Source organism: Gymnogyps californianus, chromosome 29 (genome assembly GCF_018139145.2).
Source record: "Gymnogyps californianus isolate 813 chromosome 29, ASM1813914v2, whole genome shotgun sequence".
Lineage (NCBI taxonomy): Eukaryota > Metazoa > Chordata > Aves > Accipitriformes > Cathartidae > Gymnogyps > Gymnogyps californianus.
Window position 1 is genome coordinate 1776134 of NC_059499.1, and position 17510 is coordinate 1793643.

General features: G+C 62.0%; 2 protein-coding genes across 7 annotated transcripts; one reads left to right on the plus strand and one right to left on the minus strand.

Annotated features, from left to right (window-relative positions):
• Window positions 1-296: 296 nt before the first annotated feature.
• On the plus strand, window positions 297-11534 carry SDHC (succinate dehydrogenase complex subunit C). 6 transcript variants are annotated; one of them, XM_050912124.1, is made up of 6 exons: window positions 297-317; window positions 4294-4350; window positions 5176-5277; window positions 6089-6150; window positions 8403-8566; window positions 10561-11534. In XM_050912124.1, the coding sequence occupies exons 1-6, from the start codon at window positions 298-300 to the stop codon at window positions 10663-10665; spliced, it is 510 nt and encodes a 169-aa protein (XP_050768081.1). In that variant the 5' UTR covers window position 297; the 3' UTR covers window positions 10666-11534. The 6 variants fall into 6 exon arrangements, with proteins under 6 accessions (XP_050768081.1, XP_050768082.1, XP_050768085.1 ...); XM_050912127.1 differs by lacking the exon at window positions 297-317 and adding an exon at window positions 2941-3400; XM_050912126.1 differs by lacking the exon at window positions 297-317 and adding an exon at window positions 3425-3470.
• A 1454-nt stretch (window positions 11535-12988) lies between these two features.
• CFAP126 (cilia and flagella associated protein 126) lies at window positions 12989-15348 on the minus strand. The gene is given in 7 exon segments (XM_050912217.1): window positions 12989-13098; window positions 13518-13674; window positions 14373-14549; window positions 14679-14759; window positions 15186-15226; window positions 15229-15247; window positions 15322-15348. Coding segments are annotated over 7 exon segments (612 nt in total).
• Between the last annotated feature and the right edge of the window lie 2162 nt (window positions 15349-17510).

Consider the following 17510-nt stretch of genomic DNA (forward strand, 5'->3'; position numbering starts at 1 on the left):
GGCCGGGGAACTGGGGAGCCCCCGTCCTGCCCCCCGGCAGCTCCGGGGGAGGCGGGGGAGTAACGGGCAGCCCCGGGCGTAACGGGCAGCCCTGGCGGTAACGGCGGGGGGGGTAACAGACAGCTCTGCGGGGTAATGGGAACCCCCGGCGGGGGTTAACGGGCAGCCCGGGGGCTAACGGGGGGGCAGGTAACGGGCAGCCCTGGGGTGCCGCGCAGCCCCGGGGGTAACGGGCAGCCCCCGGCGGCAGCGGCGGAAGTGCGTCACGGCCGCTTCCGGCGTGCAGGGCGCTGCAAGATGGCGGCGCTGGCGTTGAGGTGACTCCCGGGAGGGCCGGGCCGGGCGCCCTGGCGGGACCCGCGGTCCGGGAGCGGCTGCGCGGCGCCGCGGGCGGACGGGCCGGCCGGTTGTCCCGTCCCGGCGGGGCCGCGGTGCCGCCGGGCGGGGACAGCCCGGCGGGGGGGGGGGGCGGTGCGTCACGGGGCCGGGGGCGCCCCGGAGCCGCGCACGGAGCCCCGGCTGGGCCGGGCCGCGGGGTGCCCCGTCCTGGGACGGGTTCCTGCCTCCGGCCCGGCTGTGGGTTAACGGCCCCCGGTGCGGGGACGGGCCGCGCCGCCCCACCGCGACAGCCCTGGGGCCCGGTCCCCCGCCGGCCCGGTCCCGGTGCCGCCCCGGTCCCTGCGCCCTCGGCCACGGCCGTTTCCGCGGGGCTCCCAGGGGCTCTGGAAGCGTCGGCGCTTTGTGACTCGCCCCTTGGTGTGTTTAAGGCGCAGGACGGGGCCCGTATCCCTGCGCTCGCCCCCCCCCCCCCCCCCCCCCCCCCCCCCCGCCCCGGTCCTGCGGCTGCAGGGAGCCGGTGAGGCATCGCCCCCCCGGGCGGCTGAACCGTGCTCTGCCCCGCTGCAGCGAGCCCCCGGGGCGGCCCTCGGGGTGCGAATGGTGACGTGCGGAGCCGGGGCAGGGCGGGAGCCTGGACCCCCCCCTGGGCTGCGGGGGGGGGAACCGAGGCCTGGGCGCTCCGCGGGGCTGAGATCAGCCCGGCTGTGGGCGAGGCTGGCGATTTATTGCTGCTGAGAAGGGCAGTCCTGCTCCTTCCCGCTCCCTGCGTGCAATCTCTCCCCGTCCCTCGCTCCTGTGGCTCTTGGTGGCCTTGACCGGGTGGACAAATGTCCACGTTACCACCCAGCTGGCGCTGGGGGGGGTCCCCCACCTTGCAGGGCCACCCAGCAGGGTGCTGGTAGCTTCATAGGAGCTCGGTGGTCCCGTGCGGGAGTAAGTCCTGCCATGCCCGTGGCGCTGAGCGGCGATGGGGAAAGGTGTTGTGTTTGCTTGGCCTGAAGTTGCCTCTCCCCATGTGCCACCCCCACCGGAAAGTTTTGTGTCTCCTCGAGGCTGTGACCGTCCCCATCCCAGCCCCCATTTCCAGCGTTCTCCTCTTTGATATCAGCCTGGAGACGGTGTTTGGGATTTCATTCTCTTAATTTATTCTCTTTCTAGCGGCAGCCGGAGCCGTCATGCTTTTGTGGAAAGCTCTTTGTTGCGTGTGCGGGTTTGTTTAAAGGCAGGATCCGCTGGCAGCGGGAGAGGCGGGGGGCTCCAATACCTGCTGAGGCGGGCGCCCCGCAGCCACTGCTTGAAAAACAGGAGAGAAGTCGTTCGCTCTGGTTTGAAGCCTGCGTCTGATAACTTCATCTCGTGTCTGCTTCTGCTTGTCAGATGAAAAAGCATATATAATCACTTCTCATTTGCCTCCTCCATGGCGAAATCCGAGTGATTTTTATAGACCTGTCTTGCAGGATAAATGTTAACAACGTCTGTCGACGTGACACTGAGCTGATGCTGCTCCAGAGCTGTCCCCCGCGACTCCTGAAATTCTCCTCCTGAGCTAACGGAGCTGTGTGGTGGGGTGTGCACAGCCTGTGCTGTTCCACCGCCGGGTGTTTATAGACGTCTCATTTGAGCTGCTGCTTTACACTTGTCCTTCTCCAGCCCCGTGCGAGTGGCTGCGCTCTGTGAAGTCCCCAATAATTAACACTGTCCGGGGGTCCTCTGAGTCTTTGCACCCTCCTCGGGCGTGGGGCACAGCGGGAGTTGGCTGGGGTGCCATGAGAAGCTCTCAGCAGGCGTCCAGAGGATCCTCTTTTAGGGCTAATTCTTTTTAAGAAAACATGTTTATCAGTGATCTGGAAGAAAATGCAAGTTAATGGAGGGAGAGCTGGAGAAGATGCAACAACTTAGAGGATGATAAATAATGAAGAGGACAGGTCCTTGGTACAGAGTGACCTTGATTGCTTAGCTGGAGGGCTGTGTTTTGCAAGCAGTATTCGTTGTACTGAAGCAAGATGTAATGCTTTGCAGCTAAAAAAAAAATTAAAATTGAGCCAAGAGGATGGGGAGCTCTTGCTGGGGAGTTTAGCTTTGAGAAAATGCAAACGCGTTGTGGATTTTATTCTTGTTTTGAATATTTTGTATGATTCGGAGCCAGCCCTCCGTCTTCCGCCGCCCCGGCCCCCAGAAGTGGTGTTGAGCATCTTCCGCACAAGGGGAGATGAAGTAAGTTGGGCCTTTTAATCTGGAAGAGAGGACTGAGCGGGGCATGAGCAAGGGGTATAAATCATTAATGGTCGGCAGGTAGAGATTTATCGTTCACCTCCTCTCCCCTGCCCAAGAACTGGGAGGTGGCGGCCGGCGCTGGTCCATGGGGGGTTGGGACAAGCAGGGAGCTGGTTCTCTGCGTCTGGTTAAGCTGTGAGAATTTGTGCTGGAAAGCTGGGGGGGCTGTCGGGAGGCGACAATGCGATTTCATGGCGGAAAAGGCCATTTGTTATGGACTGAAACCCTCTGGCTCGGGAAGTGCGTGAGCTGCGCATGGTGGGGGGTGCTCGCCCTGTGTTTCCTGAGACTTTTCTCCGGGGATCCGTTGTCGGCTGCTCTTGGACGCGATGGTGGGCTTGGTGGAGGTTTGGCTGGGCTCAGCCATTGCTGTGTCCTCATGAAGCTCTTGGTTCAGCTGTCAGGCCACACTTCGGGGAGGGTGTTGATAAACTAGAGACAGTTCAAAGAAGGGTTTTCAATCAGAAATGTTGCCCTGCAGCATGGGGTGGATTCTGCGTTGCCGAAAATTCATGCATCCAGCCGGAATGCCTTCCTAAAAACCTGCTGTGTTTCAAGTCCAGCCTTTGAACGCGAGGGAGGATTTTGAAAGGAAACATCCTAAAGATCATTTACACAGGAACTCGGAGTGGTTAATAACAATGACTTTTGTTTTGCATTTACACCTGGTGAAGAGCTGACCTCCAGATGTTTTTCCTACCATGTCCTTGAGACCGGCTGTAGGACAACTGAAGAGCAGCAGAGCTTCGTTTATCTACTGCTGTTAATGAAACAGCGGGAGATGCTGGTACAGATGCTTGTGCATTTGAGAAGATTAATTAGTGTTTGTCGCTGTGCTGCAGATGAGTGCACCAAACGTTAGTACCCACCTCGTTCTCGTTGTGTCGTCAGGCAAGGCAGCGCTGCCTTTGTCCTGGAGAGGAGCGGGCGCCGCAGATTCCAGCCCACATCTGCAAACGCTCGAGCTGCGCTGGGCCGGGAGCCTGTTCCTCCTCGTTCCTGGAGAGATGCCCTTGAATGTCAGAGTTGCTGTTACTACAATCACTCCGCAGAGAGCAGCTCCCACTCCTTCGGGCACCACAAAATCCCTTTTTACCTCCCGCCCCAAGCCTCGGCGTGGCTGAAACGCTGCGTGTGCTGGGCTGTGGCAGCAACCTCCCATCTCGCTGGTGCTCGGAGCTTAACGAATGGCAGCGGTGAAACGCTGTAATGAAAACAAGTGTTTTGAGGAAGGAGATGAGATGTCTTCATCTCGGACGGGCGGAGAGCGGTGGCCTGAACCAGCCCTTTCTGCGGAGCTCGGCAGATGTGCCTTTCTGGGGATGTGTGCCGCCCGCCCCGATAATTGTTGTAGTGAGAGTGAAAAATGGACTGCCTCAGCATAGCTGTGAGCTTAGAGTGCTGTTTATGTCTGTCTTACAAACAAGGTATTACAGCTGAGCAGACTAATTACAGGGTGTCGTAAAGAATGAACCCCTGGGCAGAGTCTAGAGACTCTAGTTAAGAGCTCAGTCTAGGAGAGAGAAGATTTGTTGAGGAACAGCCCAGATCCTCTCGTGTTACGGCTGATTTTAAGATATGAACCGCCAAAGTGGCAAATCCCCTCCCCAGCCCCATCTTGCTGGCATTTTCAGGTGTTTATTTGGCACTCACAAAGCCTTTCTTTCTTCTCTCTTGCAGATGTGTCGGTCGGCGATGCCTGCTGGCTCGGCTTGGCCCCGGCCTTTCTGTGCGACAGTGAGTCCAAGGTTTTATTGAGAGTAACGGGATTAACTTCTTCCCCGAGGGATCCCGTCTAAGGCTTTGGGGCATGCACGCGCTCCATCCGCTTAGAAATTCTGGTCAATCAATGCCATGTGTTGGCTGGGCACTTACCACCTCGTGTCACCACGAAGGCACGGCCTATTTACGGAGGGGCTGGGGCTTGTGGACAGGGATGAAGGGAGAGCCTGGCTGGCTGCTGGGGTGGGCCTGGGTCTCTCGCAGGGGTGGCCGTACTCCTGTCACCTCTCTGTGCCACTCTGCGTGACAGCTTTGCACCTGAGGAGGGCTGGGAGCCGCAGCAGCCCTCTTGTTCCTGTGCTTCGTGCTGCTGGGCTTAGGGAGAAATAGTTATTTTCTGCTAAATTGGGCTGTAAGTGTAATTGCTGTGTAATCTCGGGAACATTAAATTACAAGCTCTTTATTTGGTACAGTGTGCAATTACCGTGGCAGTAAAGAGCAGGTTGCGTGTTATCGGTATTATATAATGTGTTATCTGATATCCTATACCCTGATTTGGGTGGTGCTGGGGGGTGGCTCGGCTCTGCTGGCTGAGTGGATTCCAGTGCAGCAGCTTCCCATCCAGCGTAGTAGTATTATTCACTCGGGAGAGCTGGCAGCGATCTTCTCCTCACCCGGGTCTGCGCGCAGCTGGAGCTGTTCTTTGTGCTGCTGTAGTCAGGGTCAGCCAGGAGCTCACGTCCTGCGAGATGGAAAGCTGCCGCAGCGAAGCCCGGCAGAGTGGGCAGGGGTAAAACGCTGCCCATCTCCCCGCACCTCCCGTCTCCTCTTCTTTTGCAGTGTTGTCCCGATGGGAACGACGGCCAAGGAGGAGATGGCCCGCTTCTGGGAGAAGAACACCAAGTCCAATCGTCCCTTGTCCCCTCATATCACCATTTACAAGTAAGAGCCTCTTGGCCTCCTCAGCTTCGCACGGGGGCACCTCTGGGCTCTGGCACACGACAGCCCTGGCCCCGGAGGCACCCTTGGGTGGGAGGGCTGCGCGTTCCCACTGTCACTTCAGGCAGAGGACGGGGAGACCCTCTACATTGCGCTGTGAACCGTCCGAGCTGTGTGGGGGGAATCACAGCCTCCCCCGCGGAGCTGATGACACTCACTGTTTTCATACGGGGTGTTGCAGAGGGGTACGGTCCCCCCAGCGCTGCGCCTCGGGGTGCTCGGGCAGGGCAGCGTTTTGTTGAAAGGCAGCTGCCTGCGCGGAGGGCGGTTGCGCGGAACGGCGCGTCCCGCTGCGGAGTTGGCGGTCCTCGGGGGTGGAGGCAGGAGGCCAGCTCGGGGCTCTCGGGTTCCCTCCTCAGAGAAGCAACTGCTGCTTTGGGGCCACCTCCGTCACTTTTCCAGGTTCTCTCGTTTATCCGTGAGCCTGGATGCCCAAACCCTGCCCCTTTGTTCCTAAAGTGCAGGAGCCTGACAGTCTTCTCCTGTTTCATCTCCCTTTAAGCTTTCTCAGCAGACGCCCTTCCCCTTCCCAAACCAGTGCCAGTGGCATTTGCCATTCCCAAGCTGCCTCTGCAAATTCCCCCGTCTCTCCCCTTTTGCTCTGGCTGGATTCCTTGAATAACTCTGAGTGCAGAAATACCCGCCCAGCAGCAGGGAGCTGTCTAGGAATAGACGGGCTGTGCTTTGTCCCGCGGCCTCGGAGGCCTCCCTGGTGCTGTGCCCTGTTTTGCTGACCAGGTTGGTTGTTTTGCAGGTGGTCCCTGCCCATGGCGATGTCCATCACGCACCGGGGCACCGGCGTTGCGCTGAGCTTAGGTGCGTGCCTCTCCCAGCTGCTCGTGGCGACGGAGGGCAGGGGCTGCGGGAGGGAAGACTCCTCTGACTGGCTCGGAGACGTGACTCCAGGCGGATGTTTTCTCCCCTCCGTCCCCAGCTTCAGCAACGGGTTTTCTCCTGGGAAACCTGCGCTTTGTCCTCTGCCTTTCTGCGTCCCCTGAATGTCTCCCCGTCCCCATTTCTCTGTCCCTGGGTCCTCTTGTGCTGCGAGTGGCTCCAGTCCTGCAAGGGCAGCGATGCTCCTCTGTACATAAAAGCCTTCAGATCCTTTGCAGCACTTGGCCTGGCCTGGCAGCTTGCTTCTGGGCCTCCCCAGCCTGGAAAAGGCTGATCAGCTGCTCTAGTTCTCAGTCCTTCTCTTCCGTGGCTGTTTTTTGCTGGTTTATCCTTACAGGAGACACTGTGTGAGGGAAAGACTGACAGGCAGGCAGAGCTCAGAGGATTTTCCTTAGCACAGGTAGAGTTTTTCAGCTTCCTGGGAGTGGCTGCTGCTTTCCTAGAGATCCCAGTGGGGGAGAAGGCAGTACCAGCATCAAAACCAATAAACTCCCTCCAGCAATTTGACTTGCATCGTTTGACTAAGTGATAGGACATCTAACTGTGAAAGGCTGTTTTATTTCCATTAATGCCCTCTCATGGCAGCAGGAAGGTGCTTCTCTGGTAGCTCCCTGTTGAGGAGGGGGAGCTGGGTTGGTGTTTGCAGAAGGGCAGAGAGCGAAGGGACTCAGAAAAGATGTGCAGGACTGAGGACTTGTGTTCTTCACTCGGCAGAGTGAGAGGGATCCGCGAGGGCTGCAGCCTGCCCTTCCCAGCCTGGCCTCCCGTGAGGGCTTGGGAGCTGGGCTCCTAGAAAAGGGCACCCACGTGCCCTCCTGCTCCCATATCCGCACGGCAGAGCCCTGGTGAGGGCTCGGCTCTGCCCCCAGGCTCTGCTCCTCCCAGGCCAGCCGCCTTGTGCCCAGCTTTGCCTCTGCTCGCACGCATCCTCTGCGGGAGAGCAGCTGACGGCTGCCTGCTCCGAGCACGGCAAGGTGACTTAGCCTGCGTGCGCCCTGTGAGCCCAGCCAGCTCCTTCGGGGTGGCCGCCTGCCTTGCTCCGTGCGCGAGTCCAGGGCATTGCATGGCAGCCGTGCTGGCACCACCCCGCTTTGGGATCTTATCTCCAGGAGCTCGGGGTGTGCCTGGCCCCGTGGGCTGCGGTCCCCATCTAGCTTGCTGTCAGACGGGCCGAGCCAGCAGGTTCACTGTTGCCTTTCTGCTCCGATCCATCAGCCTCTGCCGGAGGGGAAATCGTCCCCTTCCTAGGCCGATGGAGCCCGAAGGAACATCGCTTCTGCCGACCACAGCTCAGCAGCCAGGAGAAGGAGGGGGAAGTGTTCAACTCCTCTCCGTCAAGGCCTGTAATTACGGGAGCCTCTGACTTCCTGCGCTTCGTGCAGGGCGAACACAAAGGCCATTGAGGAGACAAGTGGCTGAGCGAGGAAGCAGCTGGCTGACTCGCGCTGCCGGCGCCGGCCTCAGCCAAGGCGCTTGAGCTCGCATGCTGCAGTGTAATCAGGCGCTATTGAGCGGAGGGTGAATCGCGACTTGGCTGACTGCTGGCTGCGATCATTCCCATTCTTTTGGCAGCACCATCTGGAGGAACCCTCTTGGCCTAGAAATGAGGAGAAGAAGCTGCCGCGGCTCCTGCAGCTAGCACAGCCGCGCGTGTCAGGCTGCCTCTTTGTCTGCCAGTTCCTTTGCCGGTCCCCGCCGAGGCAGCCTCGCTGGATCTCTGCCTGTGTCGGTGGCTGGCAGCGGAGGGGTTTCTGTCCCGAGATGTGGATCTGGGGACTTTGCTGAAGAGCTGCGACCTTACGTTTCCAAACTTCATTGTTCCTTTAACCTTGAATTTGGGCTGGTTTGGCTGCTGTTGCATGAGCTCACACCAGTTTGGTCTCTGGGTGTTGTATGAGTAACGCAGCCCCCAGTGCAGGACCCGGATTCAGGGTGTTGCTGCCCCAGTTTGAGTCCTCAGCACCCCAGGGTACGTTGTCACAGTGCAGCTGGCGCTGCCACCAGACGGGCAGAGCCCTTCTCCCTCCTCCTGCCTCCGCAGGCCGCGATGAGCTGATGGTGGTTCAGGCTGTGTCACCAAACCAGAGATGTAGAGGTGGCCTGGGGCTCTTTGCGGGCAGCGAGGGGTTGGAAACGCTTCTGCTGGGTTGACCTGCGGGCTTTGTCTTTCTCAGGAGTCTCCCTCTTCAGTCTGGCTGCCCTGCTGCTCCCAGAACAGTTTCCCCACTACCTGGCCATGGTGAAGTCGCTCAGCCTGGGGCCCGCTCTCATCTACACGGCTAAGTTCGCTCTGGCTTTCCCCCTCTCCTACCACACCTGGAACGGAGTCCGACACCTTGTGAGTAGCCTCCACGAGGGGCCGGGGGTGCGAGGGCAGGGAAGCGTCTGCCGGCTGCGGGAGCGCCGGGTGCGGCGTCTGGGAAGGTGCCCTTGGAAATGGGAATTAGTCACCTCAAGTGCTTCAGAACCTCGGTGCTATTTTTGGGCACATTTAAGTTGCAAAGAGCATCGCTACGCTGGTACTTCACCGGGTGGCACAGCTGGCTGAAGCATCCCCCTGCATCTCCTCGGCTGCGGGAGACGGACGAGGGGTGGCGGGAGCAGCGTTGCAGCCGCGGCACGTGTCCACAGAGCCGCGGGCTCGAGCCCTGCGGAAGTGCTCGTTATGTCGCCCTCGTCATGCAGCCGTTGTGCTGTGATCTTCCAAGTGCTTTATAGTATTTAATGAGCCCAGAAGATGTGTGGCAGAGGATTGGAGACGGCGCTGCCTGTGCAGAAAGTAACCTGTGATGTTTTCCCTGCGCTGAAGTGAGGAACAAGCAGCTCCGTTCAGCCAAGCTTCCTGTGTTTGACAAAGGAGGGGGAGCTGAAGAGCTGAGAGTTTCTTGCTGGGAACAGTACAAGACGTGCTGCTTTTTGTAGTTGATTCTGTGTCCTCTGCAGCTCCAGATAGGTTAGGTTTTGCGGGAGCAAATTGCAAAGGCAGCTGGCCCGGAGCGTGACACGATCCTTCTGCTCTGGGCGGGAGGAGCATCACGTGCGGAGCCGCGCTGCAGACGTGGGCTCGCGCTTCGGGCGCTGACAGCTCCCAGTGTTTCCAGCGTGGAAACACGGGACTTGAACACTGCTGGATGTTGTATCCTGTACCCGAGAGCAGCCGTTACGAGGTGATCGTGTCAGAGTGCCGGGAGGCGCCTGGCCGAGCTGTTGGGGTGAACAACAGCTGTGTGCTGCGAGAGGAGCCCCCTCTGCGGGTCCTTGGGGCAGACGGTGGCTGGCCGGCAGTACTGCGAGTGCTCGTTACCCGCTTCTCAAGCACTCGGCGTCGGACGAGGTCTCGGAGCCCGGGGCCTGCAGCCAGCTGAGCCCTGCTTGCTCGTGGAGACGCTGTCAGGCAAATGGAGCAGTCATAACCGGCTGCTTGTTCAGAGCGTCCAGAGTCGAATGCGTGCTGAAGTCTCTGACTGCAAGTATGTATTAGGATGCCAGTTAAATTGTCTGAGAAGGAAACCAGCAGCGTTGGCCCCTGGCTGCGCTCGGCAGCGCAGCCCATCGATGACAGAAGGGGAGCCTACAGGGAGCAGGTTCAGTTTAGTGCCTCTGCCCCAGGTGCTTCTCTGCTTTGAGCCCTGGGGGCTCGCTGGCAGGCTGGGAGGAGGCGTGCGCTCCCCCGGCTGCCCTCAGGCACCCCAATTCCACTTGGCCGAAGTCAGGTGAGAGGTGCAAACCCGCCTGCGATACCTGGGAACCGAGGACGCCCAGCTCCGGGGGGTGCCGTTCCAGCGTCCCTCCCTGCCACCCGGGCTCAGCCTGGCCTCCACGGCTCGCACCGTACCCAGGGGCGTACGCAGAGGTGCTGGGGGCTGAGGCTCATCCCCACCCGCTGGGCTCTGCCCGCGGGGATGTTAGTGCTGCCTCAGATCTGCAGCTTGCACCGTGCTTTATAACCTATTTCTGTCAGCCGGAGAGAAGCGAGCCGAGAGCAGCTGCCGCTTTTGAAGTGAACCTGGCGCGCTGCGGCTGTTGGGGATTAGGGAGAGCTCACGGGCAGCTTTGCCGATAGATGCGGGGGCTTGGTGGGGGATGAGCTTCCTCTGGCACGGCACACGCGTCCCTGCACCCAGGGGGACCCCTGCCCCTTGCCCTGCAGCGATGGACGCTTGTAGCCCTCCCTCTGGTCTGTACTCGGTGGTCCAAAGGCTGTTTTTTGGGGTGGTCTCGCTAGCTTTTATCAGAAAGATGGTGCTTTTCTGCCTGCGTCCGGCACATCCCCCATCAGGGACCGTCCCAGCCCTGTTGAATTAACCCTGCTGTGTCTTTTCTCTCCCGCAGGCATGGGACATGGGGAAGGGGTTCAAGATCCCCCAGGTCAACCAGTCTGGGGTGCTGGTCCTGATCTTGACCCTGCTCTCCTCCGCGGGCCTCGCGGCGATGTGAAGGTACCTCCCGGTTGACGGCCTCCCTTTTTTTGGAAGATTTGCTCCGTCCTGGCCCACCTCAAGACGTGCATGGAGAGGGAGGCGGGAGGACAGGCTCCCGAGTAACTAAAAATCTTTGGGGAAGGTGGCGCTCCCCCTCCTCACGAATCTCGTGGATGATCAGAGTTGCTTTTCATTAGCCTGGGGGATGTGCTGACCCCCTCTCAGTGGTGGAGGAGCAGGCCGGGCTGTCTCCTGCCGTGCCGCACGCCCAAGCAGCCACGGAAAGCCAGGCACAAATTAACAGCCGATCCTGGCACGTTCAGTCGCTCGCAGAGAGCTGCCTAGCTTCTTCCAGGCAAACTCCAGCGCGTTTCTTTTCTCTGGTCTGTCCCCAAGCTTGAGACAATGCTGAATTTGTGTCCCCGCGAGTCCGAGTGGGCTCGGGGACGGCTGGTTGTGTGTGTGTAGGCCCGGCGCAGGACAAGCATCTCCATTGAGGCAGCCTGCGCCAGGGCAGGGAGAGCAGGCGGAGCTGCCAACGCTGGCACCCGCGATGGGAATCGGCGATCGGTGCCGTCCCGGTGCCGCACCGGCCGCGGGACCCTGTGCTTTCCGAGCCCAGCAGCGTGAGCCGGCTGGGCTGGGGTGCTCAGACCTGCAGAGGTTCAATCCCCTCTCCTTGTCCTTGAAAACATCACGATTCAGCCAGCTTTGGGGCCCTGGAGCCCCTGCCAGTGAAAAACGGCCCATTTTCCCCTGTTAGGAAGTTACTCTGGCACAATGGGAGGGACATGACTTTCCGGTCGCGTGTTGCCAGCAACTCTCGTTTCAGCACTTGTCGCTCCTCCACCTTTGCAATAAAGCAGCCTTGATCCTTCACACTGAGCCGCTGAGTTTGTCGTCTGTGCTCGACACTTCACTGAGGCGAAGTGGGCTGGGAGGGGGTGTTTTGCTCTGAGACCCAGGGAGTCGGCACTTCCCAGAGGAGCCGGGCGATGGAAAAACAAACTGTTTGCAGCGCTTAGAGGCAGGTGTAGTGCCTGACCTTTGGAGCTGGCGGGTGCGGGGTTGACTTGTCTGTGAAATGCTACCAGCCCAGCAGAAAAGGAATTTCCTACCTGGACTGCAGTTGTTTGTACCAGCACAAACGCCTGTGCAAGGTCCAGGAGCTTTTTGCTCAAATTGGCCAATTTTTAACGCTTGCCACGGGGAGCAAAGCGTTGCAAAGAGGACGCTCCCCATCAGGAGCTTTGTCCCGCTTTCCTGTCCCAGTGAGGGTCTCAGCTCTGTTTCAGGAAGGATCCTCCTTCCTGTTCACATCATCAGCCGGCAAAATGTCGGCTTTATGGGGAACATCTGCTCTCCTTCATCGGGCTTTTGATGGAGACCTGAAGTGGCAGGAGGGGAGCCAGTCCAATAACGCTCTCCAAGATCCCTCGCACCGGCCAGGCTTGTTTCCACGTGACTGCTTTTACTTCCGACACCGATCCGAGCCCCATCCCTCCCGCTCGCTCAGCTCCCCTGCCTGCCTGCTGGACCTAGCAAATCTGCCACTCCTTTAATTAGCAGACGGCATCGCAGCCCTGAGGGGATGCGGAGCCTCGGAGATGAGAAATCACAAAGGAGGAAAAACTGTCTGCTGCCAGCGTGGCAGAGGGGGAAGACTTACTGCTGAATCCCATTCGGTGTAGCCGCACGTCCCAGCAGGAGAGAGAGCTTCTCCTGGGTGAAAACGAATGTATTTTAGCTTTAAACCCATTACTTCCTGCAGTTGCTGAAATGGCTTTTATTTGGAACCCACTTCTGCTCGCTAATGAGCTATTCTGTGGTGTGTGCCAGCTGCTAACGAAGTTAGACTTTGCTGCGTCTCTCAGCTGCGCTTCATAGACTTTATTTCCCTTTTGCGAGCAGTGGCAGGGGGCTGGCAGCGCTGCCCCGCGGCTAGGGCAGACGGGAACCGAAGCCAGACCTGCCTCTCTTTTCCACCCACAAGAGACCGGCCGAGGAATGGACGAAACCAGCCTGCAACGGCGGGGTTTCTGCTGCTCGGCGCAGGGAGAGGCCGGGTGAGCCGTGAGCGGCTCCAGGCCTGCGGCTGGTCCCACGTTTCCAGCACGAGATGCTCTTAAACGGGACGAGCTGAGATACAACCCGGAGCGGGCACAGTGTCTGACACCAAAGCACCGCACAGACTCACGCAGCCCAGACCTGCCTGGGGCTCTGCCCTGAGCTACTGAAACCAAACATGGGGATTTATTGTTTTTTTAAACCTGTATTTTTCCAATTGCCATGAAAACACAAGTGCGGGCCGTGTGGTGCTGTCCCAGTGTCGGCCTCGCTCAGGCTCCTTTGACGCCTTCCCCTTCCTCACCCTTAGGCATAGGAAGGTGTTTTCTGTTTGCATGCACGTCCGAAGGGGTGGGTGGTTTGCGGGAGAGGCCGGGAGCAGCTGGGGAGGGGAAGGGAGGAGAGCAAAGCCAGCTCAGAGCCCAGCGCGAGATGGCCGCCTGGCTCTCACGCCTGCGGCGCTTCTTCCAGGACCAGCCTCTCCCCATCCCACACCAGGCGATGCCCTGAGCCCAGGGGATCTGTCCCCCCGGGGCTCGGCCTCCGCGGAGCCCCCCCGGCCGGGAGCGGAGACCTGCAGCGGGGTGGCTTGCCAAGGACTGGCCTCCCTCGGAGCGGGGTGGATCGAGGCTGGGATTTTGGGCGAGCCGGCGTCCCCGCGTCGGAGGTCTGTCACAGCAGGCTGGTGGGAGCGCGGGGTTTGTCCCCCGTGCTTGGCCTGCTGGGAGCAAGGCTGGCGTGCAGCCGGGGGCTCCGGGGACGCGTCTGCCTTCAGCCGGACCTCCGTGCAGCCGGGCTCACAGGAGAGCGGTGCCGGGGCTTCTGCTCCGGGGCCAGGCAGCTCCTCCAGCGGTGCTCCGGGAGGGGGCCCGGCGGGCTGGATGCCCTCGCTGGATGCCCGACTGCTCCTTCGGCCAGGCTCCTTGGCGGTTTGCGTGTCCGACGGAGGCTCTTGCGGCTGCGCGAGGGAGATGTGTGCTGTGCTCATGGTGCAAAGATGGGGATGGGGGGCAGCAGGAGAAGAGGGGGGCGAATGGACCGGACAGAAACGCTGGGGCAGGTGGGTCCGGGCCAGCCCCCGCTGCTGTGGAGGGGTTTGCTGCAGGGCTGGGCTCCGTGCTGGGCTCACCGCAGCCCCTGGGGCAGGGGCTGGTCTGCAGGTCTGCCCGGGGATGAGGCACCGTTGCTGTGGTCCCCAGGGAAAAGCAGGGAGTGGAAAAGGGGTGCTGGGGGCTCCGGGAACGCCTCCGCATCAGGGCAGCCCCTGTTCTCCGATGCTTTTCTCTGGGAGGAGAGCGGTGGTTTGTGAGCTCCTCCTGCCGGCACAGCAGCGGCCGCGGCGGCCCGGGCACCCTGCCAGCAGCGGGGAGACGAGCCCGGATTTGGGGTGAAGCAGAGGGAGCCCCATCCCAAGAGCAAGGTGAGGATGGTGGCCCAAGCACTGGGCGCTGCCTCGTTGTACAAAACACCCTTGAAATCCGCTCGTGGGCCATCCCCAGCCCTGGAAACCCTCTCCCAGCGTTCGCCTCCTGCAGCGCGGGGACCACCGTGATGTGCACCAGCTCACGAAGCTACCCTGGGAGATGGACCCCATCGGCGGGCCACACCGGAGCCCCAATGGGCGCCGTCCCCGGACCCCCAGAGGGGGGCACTGACCTTCCCGGTGATCTCCGTCTGGAGGCCGTTGCAGGCGCTGGTCAGGGCGGTGGGTTGGTGGATCCAGTCAATGAGCCGCGCGGCAGCGGCGGCCGAGCGGGAGGTCAGGTCCAGCCTGGCTGGGGGAATCCTCGGCGGCATGTCCCAGGTCCCCACAAATGTGCCCCATGGGGAGGCCTGGGAGGAAGAGGGGGAGCGGAGTGGGGCCTGGCAAGGGTGTTGGGGCTCCAGGGAGCCCCGGTGCCGGCTGAGGGGCAGGAGCCACCATGTCCAGCCCCACCACAGGTGCCCGCGGATCTGGCTCACCTGGGAGCGGGGCACGGTGGGGAGCAGGTGCCCCCGGTCATCGGCGACGATCGGCGTGGAGCCCTCCCGCAGTGAGGGGTGCTGGGGGAGCGGGGGTGGAAGTATGGCCGGGGTCCCAGGGGGGTCCGGGACAGGGTTGAGGGGGTCTCTGGGTGGGGCTGGGCCAGAGCTGAGGGGGTCCCGGGGGTCCGGGCTGGGGTTGAGGGGTCCCAGGGAGTCCTGGGGGTCCAGGCTGGGGCTGGGAAATCTTGCGGGGGTCCAGGCCCGGGCTGGGGGGGGCCCGGGAGTCCTGGGGGGGGTCTGGGCCAGAGCTGAGCGGGGTCCCAGGAGTCCGAGCTGGGGTTGAGGGGGGTCCCAGGGGGTCCTGGGGGTCAAGGCCGGGGCTGGGGGGGTCCCAGGGGGTCCTGGGGGTCAAGGCCGGGGCTGGGGGGTCCCAGGGGGTCCTGGGGGTCCAGGCCGGGGCTGGAGGGCGTTCTGGGGGGCCCCAGGGGTCCGGGCCGGGGGTACCTGCCGGCCGGGCCGGGGCACGCTCCAGTTCTGCAGGCGGTGGGGCTGAAGGCGTCCTCGTACTGCGGGGAGAGCGGGGCCGGTGAGAGCCCGGACCGGGACCGGGACCGGGACCGGGCCCCCCCCGCGCCCCCACCTGCCCCGCGCCGTAGCGGGCCGCCATGCCGCGCGCGCCGTCTCCTGGCAACCGCCCCGCGTGACCTCGCGCCGCGCGCTCCCCCTGGCGGCCGCGAAGGGCGCTGCCGGTGGGGCGGGGCCGAGCGGGGGGCGGGGCCAGTGACGTCAGCGCCGTGCCGGGGCGCAGCCCCGGTCCCGGTGCCCGCCAGGCGGGAGGAGCCCCGGCTGGGGCTGGGGTGACGGCGGGGTCAGGCTCAGGGTCAGGGTCAGGGTCAGGGTCGGGGCCAGGAGTGAAGGCTGTGGCCGGGACGAGCGGCATCTGCGGGGCGGGGGGGTCGCGTTAGGGCTGAGCCCTTGGGCCCGGGTTCGGCCGGGGCAGCCCCCGCCCCGTGGGACCCCCCGACTCAGTCGCAGCCCTGGGGCCGGTGCGGGGTTAGGGTAGGGTCAGGCTTAGCATTAGGGGTTGCATTAGCATTGGGGTTAGCGCTTGGATTTGGGTTAACATGCGAGTTAGGACTGATGTGAGGCTTAGGGTTAGTGCTAGGGTCCGGGTTAAGGTCAGGGTTAAGGTTAGGGTTAGTATTGGGGTTAGGATAGGGGTTATTGTTGGGTTAGGGCTATTGTTAGGGTCAGCCTTAGGGTGAGAGTCAGGCTGGGGTTCAGGTTAGGATTACAGGCAGCGCCGGGTGAGGGTTAGGATTAAGATGAAGGTTAGGGCATCCTGGGTCTGGGCACCTTTGCTGTTTGGGGCTGCCCTCGCTCCCTGCTCGGGGCTCTCCCTCCCACTCGCTGTGGGGGGATGTTCGGGGGCTGTGGTGGCTGTGTCCCACCCCCCATCCCCTGCCAGACCTCACAGCAGCCCCCGGGCAACAGCTCCCCGACACATCCCCGCTGGCCCGGCGTCCCGGCCGCCATGAGGCACCCGCGGCCGCATGGCAGTGTGCCCTGGCAGCAGCCCCAGAAAGCACCCATGGGTGCTGTGGGGTTGTGTCAGCAGCGTCCACATGGGGACGCCGGGACAGGCGCTGCCAGGAGCGTGCCGGGTGCCCTGCCACTGCCGTGGCGTTACGGGACCCATCCCAGGATGAGCTTCCCTCCACCACTCGGGTGAATCGGCGCTGCCAACTCCCTGGGACGTTCCCAAATGCAGCGCCGGGGCCGGCAGCCGCCTCCTCCCCAGGGTGCCTGGCTGGGGAGGGGCGAGACACCACAGGACAGTGCTGAATTCACTTTAGTTTATTTCTTCTCATTTTTTCTTGTTCCAAACTGCAAATCCTGGTGCCAATGGCGTCTCGTCTTGAATAACACCCAATTGCTAAAGCCAATGTGGGGGCGCCGGCAGCGCCGGGCCAGAGGCAGGAGGCTGCCCGGCAGCCAGTTTGGGCGATTCGGGGCTGCCGCATCCCTGCTCGACATTGAGGGGACGGGCTGGAGAGAAATAAATATTGCTGCACTAGCAAGGGATGCCTCCGGGAGCGGGGCCGGGAGCCGCCCCGAGAGCCGGGCTGTGGCTGGGGGGGACATACAAAAAAGGGGCCAAAAAAAAGAAAACCAACAAAACAGACTGATGAACCCAAACGAAGTTTGCTGGAAGCCGGGGCTGCTTCGAGGGGGAGGAGGGAGCTGGATTCCTGACTTCAATTTGCACGGCGAGCCCCGGCAGCACAGCCCTGCGCCGCTTGGCGCCAGATCCCGGCGGTGCTGCCGGCTCTGGGCTCGCGGTCGCTCCCCCCCGTGGAGCCGAATCAGGGGTGGGCGTGGGGCCGGCGGGGGGTTACAGCGCCGGGCAGGTGACCTGATGCCGGATGCCGTCATTGCACATGAGGGCGGCTGCCCGCTCGTCGCTGTCGCCGTGCTGGCACTGCATGTAGCTGATGCCGTGGGGCGAGTAGCTGTGGTGGGCGCAGACGTTGCAGGCGTGGGTCATGGTGCCGCCTGTGCTGCTCCTGTGGGCAGAGGGGAGCCCCGGCGGCACCCGTCAGTGCTCAGCAGTGCCCAGTGGCACCCATCAGCACCCATCGGTGCCTGGATGCTCAGCAGTGCCTGGCAGTGCCCAGAAGCACCCATTGGCACCCCATTGGTTTCTGTCACTGCCAACCAGTGCCTGGTGGCACTCATCAGCATCCGCTGGTGCCCGTCAGTGCCCTCTGGCACTCATCAGTACCTGATGGCACCCACCAGTGCTCACTGGGGTCCACTGGTACCTAT